Genomic DNA, 22,005 nt, shown 5'->3' with positions numbered 1-22,005 from the left:
AGCCTTGCTGCATTTAGGATGCAGCTGGAAGAGAAAAAGCAGACTTTCTTTTTCTCCGTCATCTTTATTTACACAGATTAAAAACACAGCGCTGCTAGAGGGTCTGCCAGCAGAAGTGCTGCAGTTTGTCCTGGTTCTGCAGGGGCCTCTCAGCTCATCTTAACCCACTGCCTTCCCCCCAAATAAACCCCCTCTGCTCAGGTGGATGGCTGCTGTTTAAACCCCCGTTGGCAGCAGGATGGGAGGAGGGAGGTGAGGAAGAGACCAGCGCCTTTGCTTTGGGGAAGGGAGGCAGTCCCAGGACATCCCCCCTCCATCCTTCCCTCCCTCATCTCTTTGCTCCTGCTCCCAGCGAGGGGAGCGGGTGATGGTCTGCCCTGCCCGGCTCACTGCGGAGCAGCCCCACCCGGGGTGTTTTTGGGGCTGCCTGCCTCCTCCCTGCCCGGGGAGCGGGCTGAGCGCTGTGCCGGCCCCCCGCCCCGCATCACCTCTCCTCCCGGGGCTCCTCGGTGGCCGGTGGGGCAGGCAGTGCCCGGCCGCTCTTCGCCGTGCCCAGCGCGGCCACCAGCTCGCTCTTCCTCACCAGGGCTGCGCGCAGCTGGTCCCGCATCTCCTGGATCTTCTCCTCCAGCTCCCGGAGCTCGCTCTCGCCAGCTGCCCTCTCGGGGGGCCGCAGCGCCTGCCCGTTCGCGGGGTACCACAGGGACCCCTCACCCTCGGGGGGGGCTTTGTCCAGCTGGAAGCGGACCCGCCGTGCCTCCTTCCGCAGGGTGCTCCAGGGCTGCCCTGCTGCCGGTGCCTGCCTCAGCTGGCGGTCACACCTTTTTGGGGAGGGGTGGAAGGGTTGAGCTGGCAGATGGGAAGCCCCTCTGTGGCCCCCCAGGACAGGGGCTGCCCACAGCGAGGAGGAGGAGGAGAGCAGGGCAGGCCCCCAGCCCCAGCCGTACCTCTGCTCCAAGCTTGGCTGCTGGCTTTTCTGCTCCTCCATGCCCATGTTCAGAGCCCGGTGGATTTTCTGTGAGGAATGAGGGAACAGTGAGATGGGAGGTGATGGGCCGGGGGTTAACGGTCCGGGGCTGGAGGAGGGCAAGAGGTTGTGGAAGGGAAGAAGGATCAGCGGCACAGGGTGGGCATCTTTTGGGCGCTGGGTGATCCTGTTCCCGCTGGCCCCACCTGGCTCGTGTGCAGCCAGTAGCTGAATTTCTTCTTGCGCTTGATGCGGGGCAGGACGAGGTGGTAGAAGACACGCTCGCCCAGGGAGGTGAGCAGGGAGCCGCTGAGCCCGATGCAGAGCAGCACGAAGAGCCCTGAGAAGTGGTAGATGCCCATCTGCAGGGTCTGCGGGGAGAGGGGGGTGTCAGCTGGGCTGGGGGGGGGGGTCAGACCCCCTGAGCCGAGGGGCCAGCCGCCCGCACCTCTGTGACAGCGAAGACGCGCTTGCCGCAGGGCACCATCTTGTACCACTTGTCGTGCAAGAGGTCGATGAACCCGGCCGACTTGTAGCGGCTGATGAACTCGGAGATGTTGGAGGTCAGCGGCGAGTTCTGGGGGAGGCCGATGCCGTAGCCTGGCCCCGGTGGGGTGGGGGGGAGACAGTGGCAGTGCTGGTGGGGGGGCTGCCACAGAGTGGGCACCCTCCCTGCCCTGCATGGCCATGGCAGGGCATGGCCCCATCGCAGCCAGAGCACACATGCGTGTGTACAGGCGTGTGCGCACACACACACACAGAGAATACTCCCCCCTGCACCCCCCCCGCCCTGCAGCCCCCCCCAACCTTCAATGGCGAAGGGTTTGCCCACGGTCAGCAGTTTGCAGTCGGAGTCGATGGAGACCTCGTAGTCCAGCAGCGACTTGTCCATGATGAAGGCATTGAGCTTGGGGGGCTCCGTCCTGCACCAACGCAGGGGGACCCTCAGCGAGGGGGGCTCGCCCCCCCCCCTTCCCCAGGGTCCCCCCCGCCTGACACCCCTCCCTGGGGTGGGGGAACATGTGTGTGTGCGGAGTGGGGGTGCACAGGCTGCAGGGATGGGGCGATGTCTGCCCTGGGAGGGGTAAAAGGAGGGGACACCCCCTGACCCCCCCACCCCAGCCCTGCCCTCCCCGCCCCTCACTTGAGCATGGTGACGCCGGCGGGGGTGGTGGGGACGTTGTAGCGCCGCATGTATTCGTGCATCTCGGGGAAGCTCTTCTTGATGTACTCCTCAGCACTGCTCTCCCAGACCGTGCCGAAGCGGAAGCCCTGCGAGGGGTGATGCAGCTGGAAGGAGGCACCGGAGCATCAGTACCCCCCAGCCCCGGCGGGAACAGCCCCCGGCTCCCTGGGGACACGTCCCCAGGCCCTGAGCATGCAGAGCCGCAGAGTGGGGGGGGGGGGGGGGGGGGGGGGCCTGGGCAGCCCGTGGAGCTGCAGCAGCTCTTGTGGGGTGTCTGGCAAAGAGCTCCCCACCACCCCCCCCCGCCCCACCAAGAGCAGCCCCAGCGTGAACCCACTTCTCCCCTGCCCTGGAGCTGAGGCCAGGATTAAACACCGGGGTGGGGGAACGATGAGAAACCTTCCTGGGGGCCTGGGAAGACACACACACACACACACACACACACCCCCCCCAGGGCCTCAGGAGGGGCTGTGCTGCAGGACCGGGGCTGGGGAGACCTGTCACGCTCATCGCAGCAGGGACGATGCAGCAGGAAGGACAGAACACACAGACACACATGTGTGTGCACGCACACCCACACGAACACACCCACCCACCGCCCTGTCCCTGGGCTTCAGCCCCATCTCATCCCATCCAAAGCAGCCCAGATGCTCTCCTACCTTTGGGTCGTGGATGCCCGAGAGCTCCTCAAAGGTCTTGTCCCCCACCATGACAGCCGCGAGGTTGGCCGTGTAGCTGGAGAGCACCAGGAGGCAGAAGATGGCCCAGAGGTTCATGAGGAAGCGGCCAGTGCAGCACTTGGGCGTCTTGCTGGACACCGTGCGCCCAAAGAGGATGGCATAGCAGAGGTTGAGGGCTGAGGAGTAGGAGAAGATCTTCATGCGGTTGCGGCCGTGGGGGGTCATTCCATAGGGGCTCTTCCACTCGTACAGGGTGAGGAAGAGTGCGGTCATGTGCAGGGCCACGAAGACGCCCACCCACATGGTCCAGTGCAAGGGCCACATGAAGGCCCCGATAGGCGACGCTGTGTCCTTGGTCCTCACCAGGATGCCCAGGCTGGTGGAGAAGAAGGGGCTGGTGAAGTCGATGACTTTGCTCCGTGCCGAGTTGATGCTGAAGGAGGTGACGGCCATGTGGGCTGTGCCGCTGAGCAGGTCCCCCACCAGCCCCGTCCAGCGGCCGTTCTTCCAGGCCCCGTATTTCCCATCACCCACGATGTAGAGCTCGAAGTCGAAGGGCACGTCCTCGGCCAGCTTCTCCAGCAGGTCGATGCAGTACCCGTAGCAGCACTTCTTGTACGCCCGCGGCACCGAGCCGTTCTCAGCACCAAGCTCCTCAAAGAGGGCGTCCAGCACGGCCGAATCGTTGGTGCCAGGGTCCAGGCAGAGCTGCCCGGCCGGGCAGCTCCCATCCTCATCCGCCTCCCTGGTGAAGACGAAGGGGTGCTCCACCAGCGTCACCACCCGCAGCCTCACACGGGCCCCCCCGGCCCCCTCGCCGTGGCTCTTGCGCTGGCGGTGGCTCTGCCACGCTCCCTCCTCCAGCTCCAGCTTGCCGTGTCGCCAGGTGCCCACCGTCACCCAGGTGGGATCCCCCCGCGAGTCCCGCCGCAGGCTCCAGACGCGGTACTGCTGCTCCAGGCGCACCAGCGTCGCATTCTCCATGCGCACAGGCCCCGTCCGGCCGTGGAAGGATGTGTTGGCCAGAAACCTGGCAGGAGGGGGGACAGAGTGTCACAGCTCCGGCGTCACCGGCTGCGAGGCCGTGGCCGGGAGGAGCGAGTGGCCGAGGGACGGGGCTGGGGGGCCGGGAGCAGGAGGTGCCTGACTCAGGCACAGACAAGGGCAGGGAGGCGCAGCAGGATCTGGCCCCACTGCCCTGCAGCTCCCCATGCTGGCAGGACCAAGTGTTATTAATATTTATAGAGCAACTGTGCTCAGGCAGCATTAGGGAGATCTAAAGTGACACGTCCCCCCCTTGTGCAGCCCACACAAAGTGTGTCCGGGGGGGCAGCAGGGATGGGGTGGGGGGAGCTGAGCCCCACGGCTGCGGTTGCACACACCAGGGACTGCACCGGGCTCTGCGCGCTGAGCCCTGGGTTCCCCCAGCTCTGCCCTCACCCCACCCCAGGGCTGGGGCACGGCTCCCCCCCCCGTGCACCCCGATACGATGGAGCCGGAGCAGGGGAAAGGGGCACCCACAGCACCTCCCTTACCGGGAGAGGAAGAGCCCTGAGGACTCGCCGCCCGCCTGGCGCCTGTCGTTGCAGTTCACCATCGTCTGCAGGAGAGCCAGGTCGGGGCGGATGCGGGCGGCGCTGGCGATGGCCCGGGACACCAGCTCCACCGCGTCCTGGATGAAGAGCTCCAGCGGCGGCCGGTTGACCTCCCCGTAGGCCAGAAGCCCCAGGGGCAGCCCCTCGGTCTGCAGCTCGCTGGCGCTGAGCGGGGAGCCCAGCATCCAGTGAAACTCCTGCGGCAGCAGACCTGACTCCTCAGCTGCCCGGAAGATGAGCCGAGCGCGCCGCAGATCACAGCCGAGTACCAGCACGGGGCTGGAGAGGGCCCTGAAGCGCTCCCTGTGCTGCCGGAGGTAGCGGGCAGCCCTGGGCTCATCCAGAAAACCGAGGTCCAGGACGGTGCGGAGGAAGAGCTGGGAGCGATGGGCCCAGAGGCTGAGGAAGCTGGAGATGTCCCAGGGGTGGCAGAGCACCAGGTTGGTCTCGTGCCAGTCGTTGGCCTGCAGGACGCTCACCAGCACGTCCACCAGCATCTCCAGCGAGCTCTGCCGGTCCATGTGGAAGTGGAAAGGGCTCTGCCAACACACAGGGGTTGTGGCTGTCCCCTTGCCCTGCTCCGGCACATGGGAAGAGCCCGGAGGCAGTGCCAGGCAGGGTCCCTCCTGCCCTGGAGCCACTCTGCCCTCCCTGCCTGACCCCTGCCCACTCCCAGCGCCGTCCCAGCCTGGGGAGGCGGTTCCCCCTCCCAGTGCTGGCCGTGCACCCACCTACGAAGCTGGAGGGATGCCCAGGGGCCAAAGGGAGACCCCAGGGAGGACACCCTGCGGGACCCCCCGGCTGGGTGGGTGAGGGGGTTCATGGACACCCGAGCAGCGCGTTGTGCACCCCCCTGCCCACACGCACAAGGGTCTCACGCTCCCACCAGGCGCTGCCCCGGGTCCCTGCAGCCGGTGCGCTCCAAGGATGCGCCGCTTGCCAGGCAGCAGACGAGCACGCGTGGAGGCCGGCGCAGCCTGCAAGCGTTCGCCGCCTGCCCGGGCGTCCCCGGGGAGAGGCTGGCGGGACAGGGGCCTGCCACGTGCAGGGAGAGGAGTCACCTCTGCCCAGGCACAGCCTGGAGTCAGCGCACACATGGAGGGGCCCAAATGCGGTACAGCCCTGTGCGGAGGCGGTCTGGCCCCAAAAGGGACCGGCCGAGGGGAGGGAGAGGGTCAAATCCAGCCCCAAGGACCCAGAGCTCGACAGGTCTCAGCTTGGCAGGATTTGGGCTGCGAAGTGTGGCACCGGCGCGTACAGACATCGCTCCTGGGACAGCGGGGCTGAACCGGGCGGTACAGGGGACTGCGGGGATCCAGCGCCAGGGCACGTCCCTGGAGCCCTTCTGGGGCCGGACCAGGGTCGGGACTGGGGCCGGGGGGGGCACGGGGCTGCCGGAGGAGCCAGGGAAGTTGCCTTTGAGTGGGAGGTGGGATGGGGCTGGGATGGAGCAGGGCAGGGGGCCAGGAGACAGAGACGAGATGGGGGCTGGGATGGAGCTGGGATGGAGCCAGGATAGAGCTGGGATGGAGGCTGGGATAGAGCCAGGATGGGGCTGGGACAGAGCTGCGATGGGGGCCAGGATAGAGCCAGGATGGGGCCTGGGATGAGGCTGGGATAGACCCGGGATGGGTGTCGGGATGGAGGTGGGAATGGGGGTGGGATGGGGCCGAGATGGGAGCTGGGACAGAGCCGGGACAGAGCCGGGATAGGGCCGGGAGGGAGTCGGGATGCAGCGAGGATGAAGGGCTGGGACAGAGCCGGGACTGGAGCCAGAATCGGGATCGGGATAGGAGCCGGGATGGAGTCGGGAGGGGAGCCGGGACTGAGCCGGGAGGGCGAGCGGGAGGGGGATGCCCGGGACAGAGCCGGGACTGGAGCCGGGATGAGGATCGGGACAGGAGCAGGGCTGGAGCCGGGACGGCAGCAAGGACGGAGCCGGGACGGAGCCGGCACGGCAAGCGGGGACAGGAGCAGGGATGGAGAGCCGCGTCCCGGCGGCCCCGGGCCCCGCAGCCGCACCCGAGCGCCCCGGGAGCGGCGGCGCGGTGCGCCCGGCCGGTGCGGGTGCGGGTGCGGGTGCGGTGCGGATCTTACCTGCGCTCGGAAGGGCAGCGGCCCGCGGGTGTCGAGGAGGCTGACGAAGGGGATCTGGAGGGCGGCGGCGAGGAAGTCGAGCTGGAGCAGCTCCCGGCGGGAGCGGGGCAGCGCCAGGACGGCGGCCACGCCGCGCACCACCAGCGCCCCGCAGAGCCACCGCGCCAGCGAGCCCGGGTCCCGCGCCGCCGGGGCGCCCGCCACCACCTCCAGGCTGAGGTTGTAGGGCAGCGCCGCGCCCCCGGGGCCGGGCCCCCCCCCGGCCCCGGCCCCGGCCCGGGCCAGCGCGGCGCGGAGGCGGGCGCGGCCGGGGGCGGCGGGCGGCAGCAGCGCCCCGAGGCGCACGGCGGGGCCGGTGCGGGCCGGGACGCGGCAGGGCTGCGGGTGCCCCCCCGCCGCGCCCAGCGCCGCCGCCGCCAGCAGCCAGAGCGCCCGCAGCCCCGCCATGCGCCCCGCCGGGGCGGCTCCGGGCGCGGCGGCAGCGCCCCCCGGTGCGGACCCCGCCCGGCTCCGCAGCCCGCGCGTGCGGACGGGGTCCCGCCGGGCTCCCCCCTCCCCGGGCAGCGCCGGCCCCCGGTCCCGGCCGGCGGCGCCCGCCCCGTCCCCGTCCCCGTCCCCGTCCCCGTCCCCGAGCCGAGCCGAGCCGAGCGGGAGGGGCCGGGGCGGCCCCCGCAGCCGCCGCCCGGCCCCGGTGGGTCACGCCGGGCACGCCCGCAGCCGCCCCGCCCGCGCCCGCCGGGCTGGCGCTCGTCCACGCGCGGCGCCGGTCCCCCCCCCCACCCGCCGGTGCTGCCGTGCGAGGGCTGCGGCCGTGGGGTCCCGCGGGAGGGAGCAGGAGGTGCCCCGGGCCAGGAACCCCCGCCGCTTCCGGGGGGGTCCCGGCTGCCTTCGGACCACCGGGGCCTTCCTCCTCCTCCTCCTCCTCCTCCTCCGGCCGGGCGCGCACGGACGGCGATGGCGGCGCTCCCCGCCCGGGCCGGGAAAAGCCCCTCGGGGCGGTTGCTGAGCCGGGCTCGGAGCCGTAAACTGCCCCCCGCCCCCCCCCGGTAAAGGCCACGACCGGACCCCTCCATCCCTCCGCAATCAGAGACGCAGCCCCAAAACCGGGGGTCCCGGGGCCGCGGGATGTGGAGAAGGGGCGAAGGGCCTCGCGCTCCTGCAGCGCAGACGCGCAGCAGCTTTGCAGCCTTCCTCCGCAGGGAGGGAAAGCGGGGTCACCCCCTCCTCTACACCAGGGAAACTGAGGCACGGGGCGGCACGGGGGGGGTGGTCCTCGCCACCTGGAGCTCAAACATCAGCTGCCGGGGAGAGAGAGCGCCTCTGCTAATTTAATAAGAAAGCGAGCAATGGAGCCAAATACCAGCTGGCAAAAAATATTGATCACCAGACAAATTTAATGAGTCACAGCTAATGAATTCCCCTCGCGGAGATGGGCCCGGAGGGGGGGAGGCCGCCAGAGCAAATCCTGCCAGGGCACAGGGAGCGCTGGGGTCCCCTTGTCAGGGGGTGCTGGTCCCCCCGACCAGGATCCTGACCGCGGGGTCCGGGGCAGCTCCTTCCCCAGGGGTAAACGCGCCAGGCAGCAGCTGGGGAAGGGGGGGCTGGCAGGCTCTTGGCATGAAAGAGCCCCCCCAGACCCCAGCCTCTCCCCGGGTGCAATACAGAAGGGGGGGGCGCAGGGAAGCCCCGTCCTCCCTCCTGCTCTGCCCAAGTACAGCACCCGGACACAAACCCCACTGGGGGGGACTGGGAAAGAGTGTGGGAGAACTGGGAGGGAGGGCTCAGGCCTGGGCTTGGGGGGTCGCAGGCTGCCGCCCTCCCAGGGGGGCCTCGGGGCTCTCCCCGCAGCTGGGACACACTCCCACCGCAGCCCCCACCACCGGCACCCCCCGAGCAGCCCCTGGCTGGGGCTGCCACTCCCCGCTGCAGCCGATCAATGCTGATCCGAACTGTCAGGAGGAAGGTGGGGAGCAAAAGAAGAGAGAAACGCCGCTGATTAAGCTAAAAGCATTATCTAAGCAGGCTGGCAGGAGCGCGGTCTGCACGGACGCTTGAGTTATTAAAGTGCACTTTAAATCAACTGCGCTTACTTCTGGTGTATTAAACAGGGCGGTGTGGTGGGTGCGCACGGGGATGGCCACAGTCCCCGAGAGCCGGGGGGCCCCCCCAGCCCCGTGGGCCGGGAGGCAAAGCCTCGTGGGGACAGGGAGGGACCCGCGGGGCAAAGGCAACGGAGCAGCGCAGCTTCCCTCGGACAAGAAATCGCTTCCCCGCTCCCTGCTGACAGCCCTGCCGGGGAAGCGGTGGTGGGTTATTGAGATCCGTGGCCACCAGCGGGGTGTTAAAGAGAAACCTCAGGCATCTTTCACTATAAAAAACAAATCTTTTATGTAAAAAATAAACCTAAACAAAACCCACAACCCCCGCTGCCATGCTCGTGACAATACAAAAGGCCGATTCCCCAGAACACCTTGAAAACAAAGTAGCTGGATCCAAATATATATAAATTGTCAACTTACGAGATTGGAAATAGCACCTTGCTGGCCCCCCCGCCCCTCCCCGAAGGAGTCAGCCCCGCACCCCGAAACCACCACCCACAATCTGAGCCCAGGTTCCCCCCCGGAGCCCCCTGCCCACCAGACCAGGAGGATGGATGGGGCGGTGCGGGAGTCCCGTCTTCAGGCTTGGCACCCCAGGGACCCCCCGCCTGTTCCCACGCAGCCCCCGCTGTCACGAGAGCGGAACAAGCCCACAGCAGGATCCCGGCTGTGAGGGGTCCGGTGATACTGAGCAGCGTTTCCCAGGGCGGGATGGGCGGAAGGGGTCTCTAAAATCCAATCTCAAAACGGTATTAAGAGAAAAACACTTTTCTGTCTGCACTGCAGGGTCAAGTAACGAAAAGAACAAAAAAGGGCCAGGGGAAGAGACAGGGAAAGAGCAGGAGCTGCGTCCTGAACCCCTCCCTCGGAGCCGGCGACGCTCCTCCCGCAGCCAGCCGCTCCGAGTCTGCCCCCGCCGGCACCGAGCAGCGAATCGGGGTGAAAACGGTCCCTGTGTTGTCCCGCACGCAGCAGCCCTGCAGCCCCCGTGCTCGTCTCAGTCCCGTGTCATCGAACGGACGCCAGACCGAGCAGGCAAATGCTCCGGCGTGTGCCGCGTGAGAGGTGCTGGCGAGGACGCGAGCCAGGCGTGCTTGCACGTCTGCGTGTGCAGGTGCCCGAGGGCAGGCTGGTTCTTCCCCAGGAGCTGGGCAGGGAGAGGCAGAGGGGTGTGAGGGCAGGGGGTGCCTCCTCATTTGGCTGGTTTGGTGATGATGCGAGCAGAGAAGTCAAAGAGGTTCTTGTTGATTTTCCGGAGGGTGCTCACCTCCTCTTCCAGCTCGCTCACCTGGATCGTCAGATGCTCCTGGTCTCCCACCAGGTTCTGCGACAGAAAAACGCGACAGAAAAGCTTCAGGCACCCAGGTCTCCCCTCTGGCAAGTGGAGGCCGGTGCCCTCCCTGAGAGCAGCAAATCCCAAACCCTTTTGTCCTCTCCCTGCTCCATCTGCTACTCAACCTGCAGCCCCTCCTGCCTACACCATCAGCCAATTCCAGGGCTCGTTCCTCCCCATTCCCAACCTGCACAGGGCCCTAAGAACCGGTTCAGCTGAAGAGAGGACCCCCCAAGAGATCCGTACCAGAAGGACATGATTCCCCGTCCCAGAGCAGCTCTCACCTTTTCCCGTGTCGAGTACATCTGCGAGTACATCTTCTCAGCCTTCTCCAGGTAGCTCTCCCCAGAGTCCTGCAGGAACCAGACAGGGGACGTTGGTACAGAAGACCCGGGCCCTCTCCTGGCACCCCCAGGCAGGGTGCTCCGCAGGAGTAGGCAAAGAAACCCCCCCGGCCCCCACCCCCAGGGCCCAAAGCAGTGACCGAGCAGAGACTCCAGCGGGGTACAGCCAACCCTGCGGCACCGGAGGAGCCTGGATGGAGCTGCAGCCCCTTTCCAAACTGGCAGGTCTGTGCCCAGGGCTGGGCAGGGACAGGGGCCCAAAACGGCCCCCTCGAGAGTGCCTTGTGCAGGGGTCTGCCAAGCTCCTCTCCCAGCACAGACAGAGCCCTTTGCCCGGGCAGGGGGAAGCGCTGGGCTTGCCACGCCGCAGGCTGCTCTCCCCAGCATCATGCTGCGAGCAGAGGAGCCGGACTGGCTGCGGGACTGATGTTTTCCAAAGCAGCACCCGAGCCGGCCCGGCACCGCCGGCGTGCCGTCCCCTCCACCGAGCAGCAGGCAAACAGCCCCTCCTGGACCGGCTGCCACCTCCCCTACACGGAGCTCATCCACCAGCTGTGGCAGGGCTGTCGCTTGCCCGGGGACAGACGCTGGAGCTCTGGGACTGGCGGCAGAGAGGCCAGGGGATGGACGGACCAGCACGGCACGCAGCGAGCCTGTGATCATTGATGGTGCAGGGTACCCCCTGTCTGGGGACGGCCACACTGGGGGTAACTTCAAAGGGACCCTGCGCCCCAGCCAGGACCCTGCTCCACTTGGAGACCTCAGTCCAGGGGCTCCTCTCCCCTGGCCAAGAGCAGCCCAGACGCAGCTGAGAGCGAGGGAAGAGCCTGCCTGCTCCCTGCCCGGCCTGCCTGCAAGGCTCCCACCACAAGTCAGTTAATTGGGCAATCCCACTGCTTTAAAAAATGGCACTTGGGGAAGTTCAGTAGCACAGGGGAAGGTCAAAACGGGCAGCAGCTCCACGGCCTGTCAGCAGCAGATCAGCAAGGACCAGGCCACAGCCACTGCTCTGGCTGGAGGAGAAATTTTGCACCCTCTGGCACAGACCCCCCCACCCGACCTCCGTCTCCCCCTCCCCAGCAGCCTGCTCGTCCCCAGTACCTGCTGGTGGAGCCCGAGGCGCAGCGTCACTCCCTCGCTCCCCTGCTCGTCGTTGCTCTCGGTGCCGTGGAGGTGTTTGCTGAATTTGGGGAGAGGCACGCTGGGTTTCCCGTCCGGGTTGAACATGTTGGCTGGGGCCAGCACTATGAAGGCGTTTGTAACCGGACCTGGGACAGGACAAGAGGAGTGGACGGGTCAGACTTCCCCCCTCTGGTGGGGTTGCCTCTTGCCTGGCGTCTCGGGCAGCCCCGAGAACAGAGTACAGCCCGCGGCGCGGGCAGCTGCCAGGACTCCTGCCTTCCTCCCCAGCGCCTGGGAAGAGGCAGAGCCCCTCTCCCCATCCGTGGCGGTGGAGAGCGGGGACGCGGTTCCGCAGCCTGGGCCCGGCAGGGAAGAGCGGGGCGGCCCGGCCGTCCTCCGCAGAGCCACCCATCCATCAGCGGCTGCCGCTCTCGCAGCTGTCTCCTGCAGTGATCTATCACACACTCTCGTTTGGCAGAGCTAATGAGCGCTTTAATTACTGCATTTACCCACACAGGCTGCTGCTTTCTGTCAGCAGCCCCCTCCACCCCCCCTTCCGAACTCGTGCTCGCTGGCAAACTCCCACCGCTGCCCCCCGCACCCCAAACCTCTCCCCGTCAGACACAGTGACCCCCCAGCTCCTCAAAGCCCCCCGCACTGCCCGCAGCACACCTCCAGCAGCCAGCGGGCTTGTGTGCGAGCAGAGCAGCTCAGTCACTGCTAATAAATCCCCGACCATCCATCTTCCCCCGGCCAAACTCGACAGCGCGAAGGGAAAGGTTAAAAGGATCCAGATGCACCTGAGCGGAGGCAGGCTGCTGCAGCGCCTGCCCAGCATCCCTGCCAAAGGCAGTGGGGAAAGGTGCAGGATGAGAGGGGGAGCCCAGGGGGGCCCCAGAGGGGCTCAGAGCCGCCCGAGGCTTTCAGTCTCCGCAGAGGAGATGGACAAAAGCACCTCTGATATGAGGACGAGGGCTCCCTCACCATCATCTCCCCCTCCAGCTAGACCAGAGCCTGCTCCAAAGCCCGACCCTCCCAGGATCCAAGGCTGGATCCCGCTGGCAAAGCAAAGGCTCCACCAAATACTCGGTCCAGAAGCTGCTCTGCCAGGAGTCCCAGGCTGGCCCCGAAGCTGCTCTTTGCCAACACTTTGCCATAACAAACCTTTTTACTCTTGCTCCCTCCCTAAAGATGAGACGTTTGCAGCTTCTTATGAAAGTATCCATTAGTGAGATTACCGCTGCTGGTTCACCAGCAGTTCGAGGTGCAATTTGAAAGGAAGGGACAAGAAAGGCAGAGAGGAGAAAATCTCATGAACCAGCCCACAGATCCCCAAATCTGCTCACCGTCCAGGTGCAGACCCCCCAGCCACTCTCGGGCCCCAGCGCAGATGACTTGGACTTGATGATCTTAAAGGTCTTTTCTAACCTAAACGACTCTAGGATTCTAAGTCCCGTCCAAGCCCACCTCATCATGATGGCTTGGGCACCAGGCAGTGGGTGACACCCTGCCAGTGCAGGCAGAGGGACTGGACTCAACTGGGGAAGAATAAATAATCCAGCTTCCAACACTGGCAGCTGCCGGCAGGTTGGATCGGCTGGAGCATCCCTCGGGGGGCCTTGCACGAATGAGCCCTCGGGGACGGCCTGTGCCACACGGTGTTTGAAGAGAAAAGGACGGAGCTTGCGTGACAGGACAGGAACCGAGGCCTGGAGGGATGTTGGGGCAGTGCTGGCAAGAGAACCGGGGAACACTGGCCTCCCCATCCCAGAGGTCCCCTGCTTCCCCTCGGAGCAGTGCCAGCCACACTGGGTGACCGGGAGCAGCCCTGCCTTGCCCGGCACAGTCACAGCTCATTACTCAAGAGCAGCAGCCCAATTTCTCAAAGTCCATCCGCCTGCCCATGCTCTGCCTCCCCACCTGCCCGCCCCCATCAAGGACAAGCAAACCTTGCTGGAAAAGCCCCCTGCATCTGTCCTGCCTGCACAGCCACGCTCCTCTCGAGCCCTGAGCCCTGCTCCAACCCCTCTCATCTATTTGCAGCTCCATCACGTGGGGAGGGCAGGGTTCCTGCCTTGCCCCCAGCTACCCGTTCTGCCCTGCAAACGGAAGGACCTCGGTCTCGCAAGCACACCAGGCCGGAGGCTGCTGTCATGTCAGCTGCAGCAGAAAAGCCCGTGTCATCCCTGCCTTGGGAAGGGAACGGACTGGAGGGGCGAGCAGGGCGGCGGCAGGGAACAGACCTTGCTGGGAGGCTCACGTCATGGCTCGGAAAGGCATCGAGAAAGGCCAAGGGGAGATGGTGACCCTCTGGAAACCACCGCTGCAGGGAACTCGCTGCCCCACTAAGACGGGGTGGCATGGCTGCCAAAGAGAGGCAGCGCTGGGAAAGAAGAGCCGCAGAGGCCCTAACGCTGCGGGGAGCCTGCGCTCGGTGCGGGGACCCTCCACCTACGGTACAGCTCTCTGGTGGTGGGCTCCCCTGAATGGCAGCTCCTGATCCACAATACAGCTCCCACCCCGCTCCCGGGCTCCGGGCTCAGATTAAGCACACAGCAGCAGCAGGGTGGTACTGGTGCCAGGGCTGCCGGGGAAGCCAAATCCCTGCCCGCAGAGGGAAGCGAGCCAGCAGAGGCTGCAGAACGCACCCACACCTCATGGCCTCAGCACCCAGCGGCACGGTCAGCCTGCTCCTGCCCCTCACGGGCAGAGCTTGCATCCATCTGCACTCCCCTGCAGCCTCAAGGAGGGTTTTAATGCCTGGCTTGCAGTGAAAGCTTGCCCCCCCTCCTCTGATGACTCACACAGCTCAGATTTTGTCTGCTTTCACCCCTCTAGTGCTAGCGGAGCAAGGCTGGATTGGCACTGCAGTAGGTCCCCATTAGAAAAGGTCCTTGGCAGCAAAATGAAAAAAAGGAACAGGTCTGCAGGCAGCCTGGGTTTCAGCGACTGCCCTGGGGCAGCGGCTTGCCCACCTCTGTCCAGGGGCAGCATCACAGAGGAACAGCGTCTGACTTTCACCACCATCACCTTCTGGGAGGGTTTAGGCAGTGTCCGGAGAGCAGCGCTGCCAGCCCCACCAGCGAGAGCGGTGTTAAGAGACCGGAGACCCCCACAACCATTCACTGTTAGCAACAGCTCAAATGCAACAGGAGGGCTAAATCGTCCACTGCTCTGCGGCACCTAATTGCTGATGTGAGCCTGTAAAGGTTTGTTTGCATGGTTTATCAGAGCCATTAGACTGAAATCCCAGACGACTGCTTATATCGGATTCACTTCAGGCCTAATGAGCTCACGGGTGCTCGTTGCTGGGGTCACAGAGACAGTCTCTCCTCCAGACACATCCTCCCCCTCCCACAGCCTCCCCAGGCGTTAGGGTGTGTGTGGGGCAACCGCTCCCTTTGGAAAACAAGGAGGAAGATCCTGGACGTCCTCAGCGACAGGGTGAAATCTATGACTCACTCCTTGACAGTGCACAGGGGGGTTGTTAACAGCCATGGGCAAGGTCAAAACATTACTCCAGACAGCTAAGGCGTCCCTCTAATGCCTCTACCCTTCCTGGAGGTGTGAAGCAAGTAGCAGAGAAACGCCTGAAGTGCCCAGGGCAGCAGAAGTGAGACAGCAGCAGCCTTTGGCAGTTGAGGAGGAAAGGATCCCGGAGATAAGGGGCATGCCTACCTTTGTGATTCATCGTCTTCAGGCACTGCTTGCTCTGGATGTCCCACAGCCGGACTGTTTCATCGTGTGAGCCGGAAAGCAGCAGGCTGCCATCCGTGGAGACCGACAGACATGTCACCTGGTTCCTGGAATGGGAAGAGGAGGAAGTTTAAACTCAGGATGACCTGAGGACTGCCAGAAACTGGCGAGGCAGGCAGACAGGAGCGATGAAGTGTTTGGCAGGTATGTCTGGTCCCTCACCTGTGCCCTTTGAAGACCTTCCCATTCTCCCGCTCTGTCTGGAAGGTCCGGTCTCTCTGGACTGGCTGCAGAAATGAAGGAAGGAAGGGAGAGAGTGGTTTAAATTCAAGAAGACTGAAGCCAGCAGGTTCACCACTGTGTCTGGAGGGGGCAGAGAAGATACAGGGGAACTCGGTCCCTCCCACGCCCTGGCAGGTCACACCGGTCACGTAGGCGGGGAGGTGACAGTAGCTCAGGGTGCCACGTCAAGGCTGTGCTGCATGACAGCAGCACGGAGCAGATCTGCAGCCCCATGCACTCACCCAGGCACAGAGGTCAACCTGGAAGATGGATCCGTCCATGCCGCCGCAGAACATGTGATACTCGGAGAGGTCAAGAGTCACAGCCATGATCCCCACATCGAAGAGGACGGAAAGCAGGAGCTCCCCAGATGAGATTTCCCAGAGCTGGAGTGAGAGGGTACAGGAGAATCAGGGGCTTAAATGTTAAGGGTAGGATCGGAAGAACACGCTGCTGCTTATTAGCACCTGCCCAGCAGCAAGCTGGCAGCACGTACCGGCATCCCCTCCTTGCTGCGGATGGGGAAACCGAGTCCAAGGCATAAGCAGGGCAGAACCCAGGATCAGCCTCTCCATGACCACGAGACAACAAGTTTCCCAGGCAGCTCCGAAACAGCCCTTAACCCCCTCACGTGCCTGTCCCGCCCTGCAGGGCAGGAGAGCAGGCTGCGGGCTCTGGGCTCCAGCCTGCTCTGCTCGCTGCCCTTCGAGGTTAAAGGACCTCAGTGCTGGGAATCAGAGGAGCCGACCCCAACGTTCCCCAGCAGAAGAGGGACTGCAAAGCACGCGGAAGCCCAGCCGGAGGGCAGGTGCAGAGAAACTGCTGGTGTTTGGAGCGGCAAAGCCCATTAGGTCTGGCAGCTCTGAGTCATCACAGAGACAGCCAAGAAATTCAGCTACTGCAACCCTGACGGACAGCTCTGCTGCAGCCCAGCAGAAACTGCTTTAACCCTCTGGGCCCGCGCACCTCTGGGACTCCTGTTTGGTGGGACTGAGCCGAGCCTTACCTTCGCTGTCTGGTCAAGGGAGGCTGTGGCAGCTCGTGCCAAGGGCCCTCCAAAGCCACAGCACAAGTCCGTGATGGGGAGGCTGTGTCGGGACCACACGTGGCGAGGGTCAGGGATCTGCGAGGGCTCTGCCTGCAGCACGCTGTAGGGGAGAACAGAGACGGGTTGGCACAGCAGGTCAGCAAGAGCAACGCTGGGGATGACAGAGCAAAGAGGCTGTGAGGAGAGCTGGCCAAGGCTCTGCTTCCTCCGGGATGGCTCTCCTGGCTGCAAGGACCAAGCAGGACACAGAAGCCGTCAGCAGCCACAGCACACGCGATACCGAGGACGAGGGCCACTACTGAGCTCCCATCCCAGAAGGGACAGAGACCTCAGCTACCATTAGCAGGGAAATGGCACAACCCACTCTGTGTCAAGCAGGGAAAAGAAGTCAGAGCCATACGCCACAGCTTGGGAAACTCGGATGAGACACTAGGAAAGACCTCTCTGGCGGTGAGGATAACAACAGTGGAACAGCCGCTGAAGGAGGGCCCAGACTCATCATCACTAGCAGGCTTTACAAACAGCTTAGACACGCGGGCTTAGGCAGAGCTGATTCCGCCTCCGGGAAGCGGTGGCTGATCTCTGGTTCTAATATTCCTCGCCCAGATGCTCCCTGTCCCCATACGAATGGGCCGAGACCTCCCCGCAGGCCACCGTTACCTGTAAAGGTTCCACACCAGGGCCAGACAGTCCTTCGCCCCCGAGAGAAAGTGGCTGCTGTCGTCAGTAAAGCAGAGGCATGTGAGGTCCTGGTAGTGTCGGTTCAGGATGGCTAGGAGGTTCCCGTTGGAGACCTAGAGCAAGGGAAAGGGCAGGAGAATATTAAGAAAGGAGCACTGAGATGCCCCGGAATATCGTAGCGCTCTGCCCTCAATGGTCGTGGGTGCAGAAGCACCTACAGCTCCATCCCCAGCTGGGCGTTGCTGAGCCAGGCACGAGCTGAGCGGAGAGTCCCTGTGCCGTGGAGCCGCGCAGGGCAGGGCGGTGGCAAACGGAGTGAAAAGGGAAGGTTGTGCCAAACATGCGAGCACCTCACTGATGGCAACTGACACAATCAAGATGCCACCAGTAAAATCACATGCACTTACGACCGAAGGTAAATACAGCAGAAGACAGTTTGAAGAGGTCCTGCCCACATTAACTCTGGAACCTAGTGATGCCACCAGTGCCATTTCTCTGGTCAAGACACAAGCACGCAGTAAAGATTTCCTGTTTACTGTTAATATTACTCTGATGGCGTCTTCCAACCTTCCACAACATCTGACGAGATGGCTGCGGGGGTTACGAAAGCCGCAGGAAGCTGCGTACCACCCCAGGGGTTGCTGCACTTCAGCATGGCTGCATGGTCTCTGGCCAATGGAAGCGTTAGGGTGGACAAGGAGTTCCCTAAACCCGGAGCTTTTCTTGTTGAAAGACAGCACCGCAGATAGGGAGGGAACTAAGGAGGCAGCGAGGGAGCCCCGTACAAAAAACCAGAATCTACTCCCTCTTGTTGTCCGAATTACCCCCAAAATAAAACCAAACTGCAATCCAATGGAGAACAAGTGGCTTCACAGAGAAGGCACAAAACTAGGGCTCTTGGGCTCACTTCCAGCTCTACGATGGTTTCCACGCAGCCTCTCCAAGGCGCCTGTTCCCTCTGCCAGGGGGACAGTGCTGTCACCCACTCCAGGCAGATGCTTGGAAGTGTTTGCAAGGCAAGGCAAGCTGGGGGCAGACAGAGAGGGCCATGTTCCGCAGATGAAACACAGCGAGGCCAGCTCAGAGCATCACGAGCAAGTAACTCCCACTTGCTGCAGTCTCAGCCCAGCATTCCTTGTGAGGTCTTTTTTTCCCCAACGTTACCACAAGCACATTTTTAAAAGAAAAATGATGAATTAAGACAGAGCTGCCCACATAACAAGGCTCAGAAACATCCCCCAGGACTGAGAGCTTTCCAGGTTAGACATCTCGGTGTTTAATCCCGGGGCTCAGAACAAGCTTGTTCTTTTATTTGCTTGGTGAAATGCTTAGAACATAGTGCAATCCCCACGTAAACACACCATTAATGAAAAATAGGATGATGACCAAAGCACAGCAGTCTCTGCGGACATCCAAATCACAAGTCACACACAAATATTAAGCTAAAACATGGAAGTGCTAACGGAAAACTAGATCCTGTGTTTCTGCTTTGAGGGAGCAACATCTAACCCCTGAGGCATCTGTAGCAGCTTGGAAAGAGAAGGAAAGAACAGACCTAAGGCTCACCCAGCACCTCCCACCACAATTCCTTTTCCTCCCTGCTTTGACGAGCTGCCCCGTGGTCCGCATGCCCACGGAGGCCACCGAGCAGTCAGCCCCAGCCCCTCGGAGCAACGCGGAGCCCAGACCTCGCCAGCTGTAACGTACAAGACCCAGCAAAGCCTTCGCCCCACGGTGGAGCCCAGATAATGCGGATTTGCTGACACCCGACGGGACAGGGGCACTCGCTAACTGTACAGGATGCGAATCTCTACATCCCCGTTCCCGCCGGCAGCGCCCTTACCTCCCACAGGTAGATGCTCCCAGCAACTCCAGCCAAGATGTAGAGCCCGTTGGGAGAAGCCGTCAGGCAGGTCACCGGCCCAGGGCATATGATCTTCTGCTGGAGCTGGTCCTGGGGGCAGAATGAACACAGTGACCCTTCAGCAGGGGCTGGAGTACGGGAGGGAGAGAGGAACAAGACCCTGGTTCAGTTGAGACCGGCCCGTGGGAGAGGAGGCAGCGCCTAATGTGCTGCAGCTGCCTGTGTTTGAGCCGTGCCCTCAAACCACATCAGCACCGCTGTGGTTCAGAGATTCAGTGCCGAAGAGGAAGATGATGGAGGAGCACAGTCCACGTGTGCAAATCGCACCAAATTGCTCTGCATTTTGCTGGTTTTGTGGCAGTTGCTTCATGTTTAGCCCCACAGGGAAAATTAGCCCCAGCGTAAGCACAAGCGGGGTGCAGCTAGCAGGAGGAGGAAGGGGTACGGCTGCGTAGGGATGGGTGAAGTTTGTCTGGCTGCGTTTAGGCTTCCGTTTTTTGGCTGGAAGGAGCAGAGAGCGGACCGAGACGACAGGAGGCTTCAGGCGAAGCGGGCCCAGCCGCGGGGCACCCGCATCCCCCGGGCTCTGCCTCGACAGGGACGGTCGCGTTCCTGGGCAGCCCTGGGAGCCGAGACGCTTCTTTCCACCCCGGGAAGGGGAGCCGGGGGGGCCCCGGGCTGGGCACGGCTGGGGGGGACACCAGCCTGGAGAGGAGCCCAACAGCCGATTCCTCCCGCAGAAAACACCTTTCCTGGCAGTTCCCATGGGATCAGCCGGGATGCCCGGGAAGGGAGCGGGGCCTTATGGGATCCGTGACCCCAGGGGGTGGGCAGGGTGGGGAGGGGGCCGCAGGCAGGTCCCCCTGGAGACGGGGGTCTCAGGGGCGTCACTGGGGGGTCTCTGTGGAGGGGGGGGGGGGTCGGGCATCTGCCCGTGGTGATGGGGGGAGGGAGGTGGCCTGGGAGTCTGGCCATAGAGCCGGGGGGTCTCTGTGGGGAGAGGGGCCCTGGGCGGGTCTGACCATAGAGCCGGGGGGTCTCTGTGGGGAGAGGGGCCCTGGGGGGGTCAGACCATAGAGACGGGGGGTCTCTGTGGGGAGAGCGGCCCTGGGGGGGTCAGACCATAGAGACGGGGGGTCTCTGTGGGGAGAGCGGCCCTGGGGGGGTCAGACCATAGAGACGGGGGGTCTCTGTGGGGAGAGGGGCCCTGGGGGGGTCTGACCATAGAGACGGGGGGGGTCTCTGTGGGGAGAGCGGCCCTGGGGTGGTCAGACCATAGAGACGGGGTCTCTCTGTGGGGAGAGGGGCCCTGGGGGGGTCAGACCATAGAGACGGGGGGTCTCTGTGGGGAGAGGGGCCCCCACCCCAGAGACCGGCGCCCTCCGCAGGAGGCGGCCCTGGCGCGTCCCCACAGGGACGGGGGGGTCCCTCCGCGGGGCCCGCGGGCGCCCCCCGAGCCGCGGCCTCCCGGGCCCGCCCGCCGCGCCGGTACCTTCCTCTGGAGCTCCCAGACGTTGATGTAGCTCTTGCCGAGCTGGGCCCCCAGCAGGTGCTCGCCGCCCAGCAGCGCCAGCCCGCGCGGGCCGCTGTTGCCGCCGCGGTAGCCGGGCAGGGCGGAGCCCGAGTGCAGCTCCCAGACGGAGCAGTTGCAGAGCGGCCCGGCGGCGTCCGACACCAGCGCCACCTCCATGGGCGCCGCCATCTTCGCGGTCCGCCAGGGCCAGAGAGCGCGCGACGGCCGGCTAGAGCGCCGCCCTCCCTCCGCGCGGCGGCGGCCAACCAAGAGCGGCGCCGCCGGGGCCGCGCGGCTGCGCGGGGCGGGAGCCGCCGCAGCGCCCGCGCGCGGCGGGGCGGTCAGCAGGGCCCGGCCCGGCGCGGGGGGGGGGACCGCGGGCGCCCCACGGGCAGCCCGTGGCTCTGCGAGCACCCTGTGGGGACCCCACAGCCCCGCGGGCGCCCCGTGAGCGTCCTGTGGGCACCCCCTGGGCACCCCGTAGGGTGAGCACCGCACCCTATAGTCCTATAGGCGCTCCACAGGGACCCCACGGGCACCCCACGGCCCCGTGGGCACCCCACAGACCCACGGACACCCCACAGACCCACGGACACCCCATAGCCCTATAGGGACTTTGTGGCACCCCATAGCTCTATGGGCACTCACCCCATGGGCACCCCGTAGGGTGAGCACCCTATAGTCCTATAGGCACTCCACAGGGACCCCACGGGCACCCCACAGACCCACGGACACCCCATAGCTCTATGGGCATTCAGCCCATGAGCACCCCATAGGGACCCCGTGAGCACCCTATAGTCCTATAGGCGCTCCACAGGGACCCCACGGGCACCCCACAGCCCTGTGGGCACCCTGTGGGCACCCCACAGACCCACGGACACCCCATAGCCCTATAGGGACTTCGTGGCACCCCGTAGCTCTATGGGCATTCAGCCCATGGGCACCCCATAGGGACCCTGTGAGCATCCTATAGTCCTATAGGCACTCCACAGGGACCCCGTGGGCACCCCACGGCCCTATGGGCACCCCGTGGGCACCCCACAGCCCCACGGACACCCCGTAGCCCTGTAGGGACCCCATGGACACCTCACAGCCCCACGGACACCCCACAGCTCTATAGGCACCCCATAGCCCCGTGGGCAGCGTGTGAGCACCCCATAGTCCTACAGGCGCTGGACGGACACCCTATAGCTCTCCGGGCACCCCCTGGACACCCCCAGGGACAGAAACCCCAGACAACACAGTTGTTTTTGGTTTTTTTAATATTTCATCAACTTTACAGGGTTACAATTGTCTTAAATATTCTGAAGTTTAAATACAATCTGTATAATAATGTTATTATAAAATGTAAACTTTCAGTGTTTTTATTTTATTTTATCTTTTTTTTAATAATCAAAAGTTTCAATACCTGAATGTTTGAAAAACTGAAATATTTCACCGGGGGCTCGGGTGCGCCCGAGGCCGCCGCTCTCAGAGGTAGAATGTGGTTTTTATTCTT

The 22,005-nt window shown here is 64.1% G+C and overlaps 2 protein-coding genes across 2 annotated transcripts; both read right to left on the bottom strand.

The window, feature by feature from the left end:
- Positions 1-484: 484 nt before the first annotated feature.
- GRIN3B (glutamate ionotropic receptor NMDA type subunit 3B) lies at positions 485-6,972 on the bottom strand. The gene is made up of 9 exons (XM_059831849.1): positions 6,526-6,972; positions 4,369-4,967; positions 2,813-3,863; positions 2,112-2,257; positions 1,775-1,890; positions 1,416-1,567; positions 1,174-1,338; positions 948-1,015; positions 485-821 (listed from the first exon to the last, which is right to left on the bottom strand). Exons 1-9 carry the CDS (start codon positions 6,970-6,972, stop codon positions 485-487), a joined length of 3,081 nt encoding a protein of 1,026 aa, XP_059687832.1.
- A 2,684-nt stretch (positions 6,973-9,656) lies between these two features.
- Positions 9,657-20,696, bottom strand: WDR18 (WD repeat domain 18). The gene is made up of 10 exons (XM_059831860.1): positions 20,487-20,696; positions 18,974-19,084; positions 17,110-17,243; positions 16,408-16,549; positions 15,644-15,787; positions 15,342-15,406; positions 15,102-15,226; positions 11,403-11,569; positions 10,242-10,310; positions 9,657-9,948 (listed from the first exon to the last, which is right to left on the bottom strand). Exons 1-10 carry the CDS (start codon positions 20,694-20,696, stop codon positions 9,817-9,819), a joined length of 1,299 nt encoding a protein of 432 aa, XP_059687843.1. The 3' UTR covers positions 9,657-9,816.
- Between the last annotated feature and the right edge of the window lie 1,309 nt (positions 20,697-22,005).

The sequence above is a fragment of the Gavia stellata genome, chromosome 32 (genome assembly GCF_030936135.1).
Source record: "Gavia stellata isolate bGavSte3 chromosome 32, bGavSte3.hap2, whole genome shotgun sequence".
NCBI classification, from domain to species: domain Eukaryota; kingdom Metazoa; phylum Chordata; class Aves; order Gaviiformes; family Gaviidae; genus Gavia; species Gavia stellata.
This window is presented reverse-complemented; position numbering and strand designations above follow the sequence as displayed.